General features: G+C 43.7%; 1 protein-coding gene across 1 annotated transcript in view; it reads left to right on the top strand.

The window, feature by feature from the left end:
* The window catches only part of CD109 (CD109 molecule), a 159,405-nt gene continuing 145,499 nt past the window's right edge, over positions 249–14,154 (top strand). Inside the window, exons 1-2 of the mRNA XM_001927545.6 lie at positions 249–718; positions 1,991–2,163. Coding sequence (XP_001927580.3) covers positions 645–718; positions 1,991–2,163 — 247 coding nt within the window. The 5' untranslated portion in view covers positions 249–644. The remainder of the gene's footprint in view (positions 719–1,990; positions 2,164–14,154) is intronic.

Below are 14,154 nucleotides of genomic sequence, written 5' to 3'. Positions count from 1 at the left end.
AAAAAAAACAAAAACAAAAACAAAAACAAAAACTGAGCAACGACATTTTCCTGGAGTGGCAAACAATTTTTGTTTTAAGGAAAACAAGTTTTTCTCTTGTGTCTGCTCCTATACGTTAAAGAAGTACCAGAAAATACACTTCTGTTTGGCACGTGTGTGTGTGTGTGTGTTGTGTGAGAGTGTGTGTGCATATGTGCGCGCGCGCGCGTGTTTGCCATTTCTCCAAAGTTCTGACTCAGAGTCTGCAGGACAATGACTGATTTTTTTCCACCGCAGAGCCGCTATGAATTTCTCCACACAAGGATGGGACTGTTTAGGCGCTCTGGGCACCGCTGCTGGGGCGCTAGTGTAAACAGCCCGAGGGGCACGGTGGCCGGGAAGCGGGCGCCCGGTGTTCCCGCCGGGAGGTAGGGCGCGGGCCGGGCCAGGCTGATCGCCCGGGAGCGCCATTGTGATGAGGCGGGAGGGGAGGAGCCGCCGGGTCCCGGCTAGATTTAGATCCCTCGCTCGACTGGCGGGCGCGCCCAGTGCAGACTGCTGAACTCCAGAGTCAGGGAGACACCCGGGAAGAGGTGGAGGGCCACACCCCGCAGTGCCTTGCCGACTGCCTCGAGAGCTCGCGTTGCCCGGCGGACGCCGCTGAGATGCTGGGCCCCCTGCTCGTGACAGCCGCCCACCTGGTCTGCATGTGGAGCTCGGTGCTGGCGGCGGCCCCCGGGTAGGGGGGCTTGGGGCGCGGGCTTGGGGCGGGGGCTTGGAGCTCTGATCCTACATCGTTCAGCTCGGCAGGGGGCAGTGACTTTCTCCAGCCACGAGGTTGTTTCAGCGTCTTTGGCCATAACTGCTTTCTTAAAGACAGTCCTTTTATTTTTAGTCCACGTTGCCTCTGCGCTTTTCTCAACTTTTTGCTTTCAAATAATGTGCCTTCTTCTCTTAAAGATATTTTTTGCATGCCTGTTTTTCCAAACAAGATGTCTGAACTTTGGCATTGGCAAGGTGTAGCTGAGGTGGCTTATGGGTTCAGGTGCAGATTTTATAGGAAGATAACTAAGGAGACACCTCATTAATGGAAATCACTCTCCCCCCTCCCCCGCCCTGAGTTTTTGCCCTTGATCCCTAACCACTAGCTTTGGCAGAGAAAGTGCTGTTTTAGCGATTTTTATGCTCTGCTCCACCTGGAAATGTCACTACTGATAGTTTCATTTCAGTTGGTATATTTTGATCAGTGGTGTTGGTTAGATGATGTTTTCTTGAGTAGATGCCCAAGATAAGAAACAGGCAAAATCCACAAGTGCATGTTTGTGTGTATGTGTATTTGTGTGTGTTTGTGTGTGGGTGGGGGGGCCTTTAAGCCAAGAAAAAAAAAATCACTCTGGGATGATGTCTTCTGTAAAGGAGAAGTACAGAGGCTTGTACTTTCCAAGTATTGTCTGCATGTCCCAGTGTAAGCCATCCTGTGCTACTTCTGGTTTGTAGCATGGAAATAATGACACTGTCCTCTAGCGGTGCACGAATTACTGCATTAAAACTGATTGATGGGCATGTGCAACATGATAAATATATTTAATACTGCTCTACATTATGTGTGAAAGTTATTAAGAGAGTAAATCCTTAGAGTTATGATCACAGTGAAAAAATGTATCTTTTTTAATTTTGTATCTATGAGATGATGATTGTTCACTAAACTTATTGTGATAATCATCTCATAATGTATGTAAGTTAAATCATTATCTGTACACCTTAAAGTTACATGGCACTATATATCAATTAAATCTCGAGAAAACTGGATGAAAAAATGGATTAGTGAGAATTATTGTTGTTTCAACAGCATTTTATTTGCTAAATGGAGCAGGGGGGTCAATATTATTTGGAATAGTTGCAGTGGACAAGCATGCGGGTCTGTCTCCCTATCTGTGAAATTTGAGGATCTCAAAAGAATGGAGATATGAGGATAAGAAATTTTGTTTTCCCCCCGTGGGGAACTCTTTAGGCCCAGGTTTCTGGTAACAGCCCCTGGGATCATCCGGCCAGGAGGAAACGTGACTATTGGGGTGGAACTTCTGGAACACAGCCCCTCACAGGTCACTGTGAAAGCGGAGCTGGTCAAGATGGCAGCCAACCTCACCGTCTCTGTCCTGGAAGCAGAAGGAGTCTTTGAAAAAGGTAAGCTAAACCGCAGAGTCTTATGCTTCTGTGATAGTCTTATGCAACTGTGGAGTCTGTCGATAAAGCCGTGTGCTAGATGGGGCAATGGAGAAGCCCCTCTTTTTCAGTGGCTTATGGAATCCACTTTGAATTCTTAGCCAAGTGGAGTTGAAAACGGTGCTCCTGGGATGCTCTTCCTGGTGCAGATTCTGAGACCCAGGTTCCTTCCTCTTTGTGGCTCCATCATCATCAGTACATGGCCTGCACGGCTGCAGGGGAAGAGCATGGAGTTTCTTTCGTGGAGGTTTTTATGGCCACTCCTGGATGTGGCTCATATGCTTCCACTTCTGATGGCCATGTTCAGCTGTGCCAGAGGCTAGGGATGCCAGCCAGTGTATGCCCAGAAGAGGAGATGTGACACAAAATCATATTTATGTAGGGTTTATACAAACCATGTATAACCATATTTCTTTATTGGGTGCAGAGGATTTTACTAAGTAGGCCTGTGAGGAGGAAAAGAAGAGCTAGAGTTAATATCTAGTTTTATAGAATATTTTTTAGTTTTTTAAGTAACAGGAAAAAAGAAAGATAATGCAGAAGTTTTTAATGGGAGCCATTTGTAAAAGAACCCACATCTCCTGTTTTAAGTATGGTATCTAACCAGGCCCAGGATCAAATTGGGTCAATGAATGTCTTTTTCAATACTAAGGAAAAAATAATTTTTGTGGGTAAATAGTTAAATATGTAAACTTTTTTCCTCATTAAAACAAACATTGATTTTTTTTCTAATTGAAAGGGTAAATATACACTCACTGCTAGCAACCTGATAAACAGTGGAAGTAAAGAAAATAAACTAAAATCAGTTGTTGTAAAATCCTACCACCCAACTATGGATACGGTGGCTAGAAGCAGTTTTAGATGTTTAGTTAGAGGCTAGAAAGTGAGGCATAAATTCCTGTAATGTTAAGAATTAACTTTTTTTTTGGCCACGCCCATGGCATATGGAAGTTCCCTGGCCAGAGATCAAACCTGTGCCACAGCAGCAACCTAAGCCACTGCAGTGACAATGCTAGATCCTTAATCTGATGTGCCGCAAAGGAACTCCAAGAGTTAACTTAAAAAAATCATTTAAGGGCACAAAACGAAGGGTGGATGGGATTCCACAGTAGTTCATTATATAAATGCTTGTCTTTCATTAGCATATAGAAATTAACGCCAGGAGTTCCCGCCCTGGTGCAGTGGGTTAAGAATCTGACTTCAGTGGCTTGGTTTGCTGTGGAGGTGTAGGTTCGATCTCTGGCCCTGTGCACTCGGTTAAAAGCATCTGGTGTTGCCTGTAGCTGTGGGTCAGATTCAATCCCTGGCCCAGGAACTTCCATATGCTGTGGGTGAGGCTATAAAATAAATAAATAAAAAAAGAAATGAACACTATCATGAAATGAGATAAAATCATAGTTTATATACATCCAAGGTTCTTTCTTCTCTGGGAAGTTGATAGACTGGGTGGGCGAGTTTGGGATAGGAGTCAGAAAGAGGTGATGTGTGCAGAGGCCAAGCCACTGTGTCTCTTGTAGCAGTGATGTCAGGAACGTGAGAGACTTTGTTTCTTTGGAGATGCAGTGTAGTTAGTGCTTAAGCTCTGAGATTGAGTCTTAGCACTGATGTGTGATCCTGGGCAGGTACTTCAGTTTCCTCATCTATAAGCAGTGAGATTTGCTGTATAGCACTGGGAACTATATGTAGTCACTTGTGATGGTGCATGATGGAGGATAAAATAAAAAAAAAAGGATGTATATATGTGTGTGTGTGTGTGTGTGTGTGTGTGTGTGTGTGTGTGTGTGACTGGCTCACATTGCTGTACAGTAGAAAATTGACAGAACGCTGTAAACCAACTTATAGTTGGAAAAAATAAAAATCATTTAAAATAATTAAAAGAAATAAAATGGGGGTAATGTACTTCCCAGCGTAGTTATAAAGTTAAAATCAGTACACAGTACCATTAGGTACTCAATAAATGACAGCCATTAACATTGTCAGTAGTAATGCTATTGTAGAGTAAGATGCAGGAAGTGTAATTTCCTTTTTACATGGAGGCAAATCTCTACTTTGATTGAACTATTTATTCTGAAAATGAATGAATCTTGGTCTTAGGAGAATGGATAAAGAAAATACTGAAATACTGAGTCACAGCAGAAAACACTTTGAGGAGTTCCACCTTCATCATTTATTGAATAAGAATTATCATTTTGGCTCTGCTAGTGTGGCAGTTTTACTGCAGTGCAAAGGTCCAGAAAAACAAGGATGATTTTGATAAACATTTGGGCTTTGCGTGGACATTTGCATACTCTTTTCTAGAATTTCTCCTGCAGTCTTTTCTGCATTCTCCTTTGTCTGTTTCCTTTCTTTTTTTTGTGCAAATAGTACAAACACTGGGGTGCGTGTTATTGTTGCTTGGCTTTTAAACTTTATTCCTAGATTTTTCCTTTGGGAGGAAAGTGTGTCATGTGCTTTTGGAAAGTGCCCAATATCTGGTCAGACAACACAACCCTGGGAACAGAATGGATCTTTGAAAAAGAAAGAGAAAATGGGAGTTCCCTTGTGGCTCAGAGGTAACGAACCAACGAGGATCCATGAGGATGCAGGTTCGATCCCTGGCCTCGCTCAGTGGGTTAAGGATCTGGCATTGCCCTGAGCTGTGATGTAGGTCACAGACTTGGCTTGGCTCCTGCCTTGCTGTGGCTGTGGTGTAGGCTGGCAGCTGCAGTTCAGATTCAACACCTAGCTTAGGAACTTCCATAGCCAAGAGTGGCCCTGAAAAAAAAGAGAGAGAGAAAATGCACTGCTCTCTGGGGCCTCTTTTGGACTCAGCTGGCAAATGCCATTGCCTGGAGAACTCTCTCTCTTTCAAAGGAGAATAGTTAACTTTGCTGTCAGGGGCTGTGAGTCATTGTTCTCAGAGCAGATGCTTCCTGTAAGGTTAGGACTTAAGGACCAAGACATTCCTCCCTCCTTGTCTTCACATCCGCTGCTTTATCTAATTTCTGGAGGTGTAACAATATGTAGATAAAGGAGCACTTTCTAAATCAATGGGGTCTGGATCTCCCTGGGATTCATTTTTTTTTTCCTTGCCACATAAACACAAATAAATACATTTTAGGTGTGATTATTTAATCATTTTCTTATGAGGGCCTCCAAGAAGTTCCTGCCAAGAAAAAATTGGTTTTAACAAGGATTCATCTTCTAGCAGAGCTGGGTAAGAGGGGAACTGTTTCTAGCAGGTCTGGTCTTAGAAACCACAGGAGTAGGGCAGTATTTCACTATAATCAGAATGTATTTTTAGCTTAATTTGTGTCAGAAATAGTTATAGCTAAAGGTTTTGAATTGCAGACAGACTATACCTTAATAAAGGCAGAAAAGTATGGCTTATCCTCAAGGAAGAGTTCATTTATTCTCTCTCTCTTTTTTTCCTTTCATTCTACCCGGTTATGTGGAGGGTTTCTTGCCTTTTTGGAAGTTAAAGATCTGCCAGCATTCAATAGGTGTTCTGTGCGAATTGTTCTACATGTAGTTTTTGTTTTTTTTTTTAGTGTGTTTGTGGGAGAAGGTGAGCACCTTGTCTTAGTCCTCCACCATCTTGAGCCCCTGTTGAAAGTTTTTTTTTATTTATTTGTTTGGCTGATCTGGGGAAAAATTTTTTCCATCCATGAGGCCCATAGCATGGATTACATTACAGTTAGCTTATTCATTTTATTGATTGATTGATCTATTGATTGTCTTTTTAGGGCCACACCCGTGGCATATGGAGGTTCCCAGGCTAGAGGTTAAATCAGAGCTGTAGCTGCCGGCCTACACTACAGCCACAGCAATGCGAGATCTGAGCCGTGTTTGTGACCTACACCACAGCTCACGGCAATGCCAGATCCTTAATCCACTGAGGGAGGCCAGAGATCGAATCCGTGTCATGAGGGATACTAGTTGGGTTTGTTAACTGCTGAGCCATGATGGAACTCCAGCATATTAATTTTTAAACATATTTATTCACTATTTATTGAGGATCAATTTTCTTTCTTTCTTTCTTTCTTTCTTTCTTTCTTTCTTTCTTTCTTTCTTTCTTTCTTTCTTTCTTTCTTCCTTCCTTCCTTCCTTCCTTCCTAAATAGCCCTTGAGAAAAAGTGTATCTAATAAACTTTGAAGAGGTCACTAGGGTGTATTAATGCCTCTTTAGCGGTGAGATTCAGGCATTGAAGTGTACTTGTCATTATCATACCACCATCACCAGCACCATCATCACCATCAACACCATCGCCATCATCACCATCGTTGTCATTAGCATCATCTCTATGGTGAATAGAACTAGGTTCATAATCTTATATTTTGTGGTATGAAAGAGTTAAGCAAATATTATTGATAAAACATGGTAAAAATCAACAGGTAGTAATATTCAGAGTAAGGAAGATGGAGCAGTTATTGGTATTTGAAATCAAGTTAGACTATCTTTTAGTTGGAGAGTAAGTCTGTCACCTTATTTCTTACCTTCTTGACCTTTAACTTTGCCATGATGCTGCCTTGGATTCCATGTCATGTTAAAAAAAATTAAGATCATTTGAATTCCCAGGTCATAAATGAGAACTATCTAATCATCTATTAAAACATATGGAGTCCTTGAAACCATAATTTCTACTTTATTTCCCATTATCTCAATTTGAAATGTTCTCTTGTAAACTTTCATTGTTTTTCCTAGATGAGATTTACTTCAAATAGTAAAGTAAACTGTTTTTCCCCACTAATGTACTCATTGTCGCTGGTTTCACTTAACGCCTGATTTTAGGAAAAAACCTAAACAGAAAATCTCAACTGAAACATTGGGTGCCTAGCAGGTCATCTCCTGCTTGTTTCTTTGTGGTGCCAAGCCTGCTCCCATCTTCCCACTGAAGGATTTGGGTGAGGTGGGCTCTACCACCATGTCTGTAGCTTTTAATAATTTGCTTTTTCTTCTTGTCCTAAAGTCTTGGCCAGCTAATGCGGTGTTTACCTTCCATTCCTTAAGAATTAAACATTATAGGAGTTCCCATTGTGGCTCAGTGGTTAATGAATCCGGCTAGGAACCATGAGGTAGCAGGTTTGATCCCTGGCCTCACTCAGTGGGTTAAGGATCCCGAGTTGCCATGAGCTGTGGTGTAGGTCAGTGGCTACAGCTCCGATTAGACCCCTAGCTTGGGAACCTCCATGTGCCGTGCGTGTGGCCCTAGAAAAGACAAAACGATAAAAAAAAATCCAATTTAGTTTGGATGGCTTTCTGGTGGAAACAAACCTCCCAAACATATGTTTCATGGCTCGTAGATCCACGTCAGTGCCATGGTGTTTGTGAGAGTACATTAATTAGTGTGCTGTGTGGGCAGGTCTCCCAGGGAAGGTTTTCACAGGCAGCTGTGCCTGTGGGACTCTGTCTGAACTCGTAGTGACATGAGAATTATTTTTAAAGAGTGTGGGCCCTTCATTCATGTCTTTGGTATTGTGTGTGACAAGTAGTAATAGGCAGGTGGAGCAGGAGGATATAGGACCCAGAGTGAGGTCATGATGTGCTTGGGCTCTGAAGCCAGGCTAGCTGGGTGCCCTTCCACTGGTGGTTGTGCGGCTGTCAGCCGTCACCTTCTCACTAGGCTTTGGTTTTCTCATCCGAAGAGCAGTGGTTCCCGCCTTGCACAATTATATGGTTATTGTGAGGGCGAAATGAGGTAACATGTTTAAAGCACTTAAATTCATAGGAATTATTCAAGAAAATGGTAGCCATTGTCACTAGAAGGTGATGGCAGCAGTCAAGGTCAGAGGCAATTCTGAGTCACCTCTTGGGATGATCTTGAACAGGGAATTCTAAAGGCACCTCACGAGGAGGGCATGGAAGGGATGTAAGGTATTACTGTTTCCTTATAGCACCAGGGACCTTATGCACAATTTTCACTTCAGTAACTCAATGGGGAAGGCACTATTATCTTCATTTGAAAGATGAGAAAACTGAAGCTGAGAGAGAACAACTAGTTTTCCTGGGTTAACATGGTTAACAGCACAGCCTGAATGTGAAGTTGCTTCTGTTGGATTTGAATTTCAAGGTTTTCTACTGCCTGAAAGAGTATGAAATATTTTTTTTGTTTGCTTTTCTTTGGGATATTGATAATTTTTTGTTTACTTTACTTCGGGATATTGATGCCGTGCAGTACCCGTTGTCTTCCTTGAAAATCATTTTCTTTGTGTGTGGTAGTTTGGAGCTGGATCTCATGAAATCTGATCTGATCTAAGAGTTGTAAGATGCAGTGGCAGCTCTCCTCATTTTGTTTGGGCTTCATAGTTTTCAGAGCAGGAGGAGACCTCAGATAAAAGCCCAATCAGTCACCTCATTTATAGGGACTGAGGGGTGGTGTTTGGGAACTTGTTGAAGGTGAATTACCCACCTGTTGGGGGCAGGAAACAGACCAAGGCCCCCAAATTTACAATCTCATGCTAGTTTGATTACACTCTAGGAATCTAGAACTGTGGGAACTGTGTGTGAGACTTAGGGTATATTTGCAAATGTTGAATTTTGTGGTATGAAAGAAAATAAGGTGACCTAAGGAGTGCATTTTTGTGCCAGTTTCTTATTTCAGTTCAAGGTCAGTTGCTCTTTATGGACCAGTGGTTCCTGCATTGGGGTTGGGTTGGGGTGGGGGTGAGGTGCCTCAGATCTCTTCTGAAATTAGATGCTGTGTTTCTTAAAGTGCAGGTTCATGGTCACATGCTCAAGACAAAGGTCAGGTCAGGGAATCTAAACTTTATTTTAAGCAATCACCGCAAGTGATTCTCAGCCACGGTCAAATGAGCACAACTGCCCTCTAGTTAGCACAATTCTCATGGATTGTTCTCGACCAAGTACTGGAAGCCTGAGCGTGAGAGGCAAGCCTTTGCAAGTCTGTGATGATTCATGGCCACTGCGGGCCCCGCCCAGATTCCTGTATGTGCCTTGCAAGCCCTAAGCCTTGTTGTTCACTTAAAGCAGTAAAGAAACATGTCTTGGAGTTTGCTTATGAATCAGTGATGAAGTGAGGTTGAAAGTGAACAGACTGATTCTTTCAACTCCAACTGAAGTATATGCTTCTCCTCTCCTCACACAGAATGAGTCACAGTCCTGGTGACTCACTGAGGGCCTGTGGTGGAAATAGAAGGCAGATCCTGTAAGAATTTGGGCTGGGTTGCTGTTTGATCCTTTCTGCTGTTAAGAGAGCTTTTCAGTGTGGTAACTCCTTGTTTCCCCATAACATATCCCCTTACCAGTTTATCATGCGTCGATTATTTGCTATGTGCAGAACATGAATGGATGGGAGCCAGGGCAGAAGCATTAGAGAAGGTTCAGAAGCTGCAGAAGGATATGTATAACATGACAAGTGCAGAGGCTGGAGACTGTTTGCTTCTTGTTTGTGTAGAAAATTCAGTGTGGTTGGTAAACAGTGCTTCTTGTGTGTGATGCTGGGCCTGGTACTGTTACCTTTTCCACCGGGAGCTGTACAAATGTCCATTCATGAATGTCCCACCTCTGCTGACATATTTGGCATGTTGTGGGTACAGTTCATCATATACGGGAGAAGGGAAGGGCGTGCTGGCCTGGGAGTGGCAGTTGTGAGAAGGACAGAGAGGGCTGTGTGTGTTTTCTGAGATGTCCCATTCCGCTTTAGGTGTGACTGTGAGGAGACATCGGCTAGAGATGGTCAACAGGTGGCTTTGAAATTGTAGCTGGGTAGAGGGTTTAATTCACCATTTTTATAGAGGCAGACACGATTTGAAGTTTCGGTGGGAGGACATGGGATACACAAGAGACAGAGCTTACGGAAGGAACAAACCTGATGGCAGGAGCTTAGGAGGAGGAAAGGAGGTTGATGAAATGGATGGCCAGAGAGCAGCCCAGATGAATGGATTGGAGATGCTGAGATGTTTCAGAGACCCAGGGATGAAAGAGTTATGACAAGGAAGGTTTTAATAGTCTGAAATGTCCAAGAAGGTCAGAGAAGAGAGGAAGACAAAGACAAGGGCGTGGGTGATCTTCCAGTGAATGGTTTTAAGTCAGTTGTTGGGAGCAAAAGCCAAGTTTTCAGTAATATATGGGTGGTGAGAAAATGTAATCAGAAAGTGTGGACCACTCTTTTTTTTTGTCTTTTTAGGGCCTCACCCAAGGCATATGGAGGTTCCCAGGCTAGGGGTCCAATCAGAGCTGTAGCCGCCGGCTTACACCACAGCCATAGCAACACAGGATCCAAGCTGTGTCTGTGACCTACACCACAGCTCATGGCAATGCCGGATCCTTAACCCACTGAGCAAGGCCAAAGATCAAACCTGAGTCTTCATGGATGCTAGTCACATTCGTTTCTACTGAGCCGCAACAGGAACTTCTTTTTAAGCCACCTTGGTTGTCTCCCCCTCATCTCCCACACTATGGCCCTATTGTTCTCAATCCAGTGGCCTTCCAGTGACCTGAAGAGCCCCCCTGAGCTCGTTTCCTACAACTCCCACCTCATCCCCAGGTACTCTGGCCTTCATACAGGTCCTGGCATGCTCAGACCTGGGGGTTTTGCACCCACCCAGATCTCTCCCTGGAATGCAGTTTGCCAGAGGTCTTCACAACTCATCTGCCATAGGTTTCCTCTCAGTGTCACTTGTGCAGGATTCCACTCTGTACGAGTTTGAGGGTTGAAAGGACTTAGGAGGACTGTCTCTCAAATGGCCCAGTAAAGAGGTGAAAAGCTTGATGCAAAGGGGTAGGTGGATAATTCAGGGATTAGAAGCATGGGTGAGGGGGTCATTCTTAAAAAAGGTACTTTTTCAAGCACAAAATAATGCCATTTGCAGCAACATAGATGGAAGTAGAGATTCTCATTCTAAGTGAGATGAGTCAGAAAGAAAAAGACAAATACCATATGATATCACTTATATCTGGAATCTAATATATGGCACAAATGAACCTTTCCACAGAAAAGAAAAAAACCTATGGAGAACAGCCTTGTGATTGCCAAGGGGGAGGGGAGGGAGTGGGATGGACTGGGAATTTAGGTTTAGTAGATGTAGACTATTGCATTTGGAGTGGATAAGCAATGAGATCGTGCTGTACAGCATAGGGAACTATATCCAATCACTTGTGATGGAACATGATAGAAGAGATTATGAGAAAAAGAATGTATATGTATGTATGACTGGGTCACTTTGCTGTACAGCAGAAATTGACAGAACATTGTAAATCAACTGTAATAAAAAATTTAAAAAATGTACTTTTTCCTTTGATATAAGGAAGAGATAGAAGAGAATGAGCAAGGAAAGAAGTATTTTCAAGTTTGACCTTGAGATGAATAATAATATGGAAATATGATTTTAGAAAATCTTGCCATTGTTACCTCTGAATTGTACAGATCTGTCCTCTCTTTGTAGGAAGGCAGGATAAGTTATAAAAGCTGGAGAAAGAAGCACAGAATGGGAGCTGTTCCCTGGTGGTGCCCTCATCTGGGACCCTCCAGTAGGTCGCAGACACAGCTACTGGAATGCAGGGCAGGCACTTGTATGGCATTGTGGGGGGGGGGGGCGCAGGAGAGTGGAAACCAGGAAAGGCTGTTTGTGGGGGTTGCACACCTTGCTGGGAGCTGGGGGTGGAGGGGAGGAATTTCATTGTCTAGACGGGTCTAAGCGTGAGTAAGAAGTGGAATTGTAGGAGTTCTCATTGTAGCATAGTGGAAATGAATCCAACTAGTACCCATGAGGATGAAGGTTTGATCCCTGGCCTCGCTTAGTGGGTTAAGGATCCCGAGTTGCTGTGGCTGTGGTGTAGGCCCTTGGCTGTAGCTCCAATTCTATGCCTAGCCTGGGAACCTCCATGTGCCATGTGTTCAGCCCTAAAAAGACAAAAAAAAAAAAAAAGAAGAAGAAGAAGTGGAATTGTATTCCTCATCACTACTGGGCAGGGCTGAGAGGGCTTCCTACCAAAGGTGAGGTACAGAACTGGAGGGGAAGGAGGTGATTAGTGGGTCCTGACCTGACTCTGTCTCTGTGCTCTTCACCTCCCTTAGGAAAAGCCCATGACATGACATGACTCTTCCTTCGAAAGAATGAGAGTGAAACTGAGCAAAGAAGATTTGGGGGGGGGGGTATAGGAAGGGAATGGGTAGGCCTGGGGTCTTTATTTCTGAAGAATGATTCCTGAATCAGAATCTGAAAACCAGAGTGGTTAAGGGCTTGGAGATAAACAGGGAGGAAAGTGTTTTAGGACACCTGGTAGCTTCTTTTGGCAGGACAGTGTTAGCAGTTTAGTAATTTACTGTTGTAAATTTAAATTTCACTGAAATCCAAGTTAAATCTCCTCAGGAATATAGTTAAGCCAGGGCATTTACCATTTTGAGAATTCCAAACATTCATCAGGCACCCAGTTGTCCACGGCACCATACTGCTGGTGTAAATGCTTTTGGTGACCACACAGAGTTCTTATCCTTATGCTCCTCACAAGGAAGCAAAGTAGATTTTACTTCCTGTGCCAACTCCAGCTGATGGTCGAGGCCGCTTGGTGCTCTGTTGATGGTTTCAAGTCAAGGCTGGGTTTCCTGAAATATAGGGCAGGTGAATTGACTGTGTCTGCCGTGCATGGCGATGAGGAGTGTGGTTTGAATGCCGCAAATGAGTCTGCAGAGGGGAAAGCAGGCACTTGCCTAGTGGGCTCCAGTGGGGCTCAAGGCAACAAAACAGGGGTAAGAGGGAAAACTGGGAAGAGTGGGTGTGTCCTGATACAGAAGAGCAGCAGAGAGGGTGGGTGAGGGCTTTGGGACTCATATTTTAGAAAGAATAAAATATGGGGTCTGTACTGTTCAGCTTGTGAGATACACCAGGTCCTAAAGGGTCCCCTGAGCTAATATGGAACTGGACCCTTAGTACTACTTCTTACTACCTGTGTGACCTCTTCATCTGCATAACAGCAGCGGTAATAGTACCCACCCCAAAAAGTTGTCGTAACGATGAAAAGAGACAATGTTTTAGAGCTGCACTACCCAGTATGTTAACCACTAGGCACATTTTTTTTTCTTTCTCCTTTTAGGGTTGCATCCTCTGCCTATGGAGACTCCCAGGCTAGAGGTCAAATCAGAGCTGTAGCTGCTGGCCTACACCACACCCATAGCAACGCCAGATCTGAGCTGCATCTGCCACCCATACCACAGCTCGTGACAACTCAGGATCCTTAACCCACTGAGCAAGGCCAGGGATTGAACCCGTATCCTCATAGATTCTAATGGGGTTCGTTAACCACTGAGCCATGAAGGGAACTCCCACACGTGGTTTTTGAGAACTTGACATATGGCTTATGCGTATTAAGATGGACTATAAGATACACCCTGGATTTTGAATACTGAATGCCAAAAACGCAATAAAATTCAGTTTTTTCTTATTGATGATACATTTAATGGTAATCTTTTGCATAAATGGGATTACACACCTGTGTTATTAAAATTAATTTCACTCATTTCTTTTTTCTTTTAGTCATGTACTGCTTTAAGACATTTTCCATGGTGCCTGGCATGCAGGAAACACTTGGGAAGGTCAGCTATGTTGTGCCAAGCATCTCCCAGCCTCAGATGTTAGCTTGGTGCCTCCCTCCTGAGAACGAGCCTGGCATGAGGCCCGGTGGCTCTTTGCTTGTGACTCAAGTGGGCCTTCAGCCTTAGTCCTTATCCCTTGAGGAAGACGGAAGTCTTCCTAAAAAGTTCCCTTCACCATCCCATAGGGGCTGGTAAATTTTTTCCATAAAGGGGCAGCTAGTCAGCACTAGGTTTTGCCTGCCTGTGATCTTGGTTGCAGCTACTCAGCCTTTGTGGCATGAAAGCAGCCAGTCAGTGTGTAGCAAATGCGTGTACTTGTACAGCAAGGGAAATTGGTCTGGGAACCTGAACTTGGAATTCATATAATTTCCATGAGTCACAAAATATTCTTTTTATTTTTCCCAGTTATTTAAAATGCAAA

The sequence above is a fragment of the Sus scrofa genome, chromosome 1, assembly GCF_000003025.6.
Source record: "Sus scrofa isolate TJ Tabasco breed Duroc chromosome 1, Sscrofa11.1, whole genome shotgun sequence".
Taxonomy (NCBI): Eukaryota; Metazoa; Chordata; class Mammalia; order Artiodactyla; family Suidae; genus Sus; species Sus scrofa.
Note: the sequence above shows the minus strand (reverse complement) of the source record. Positions and strands in the feature narration are given on the sequence as shown.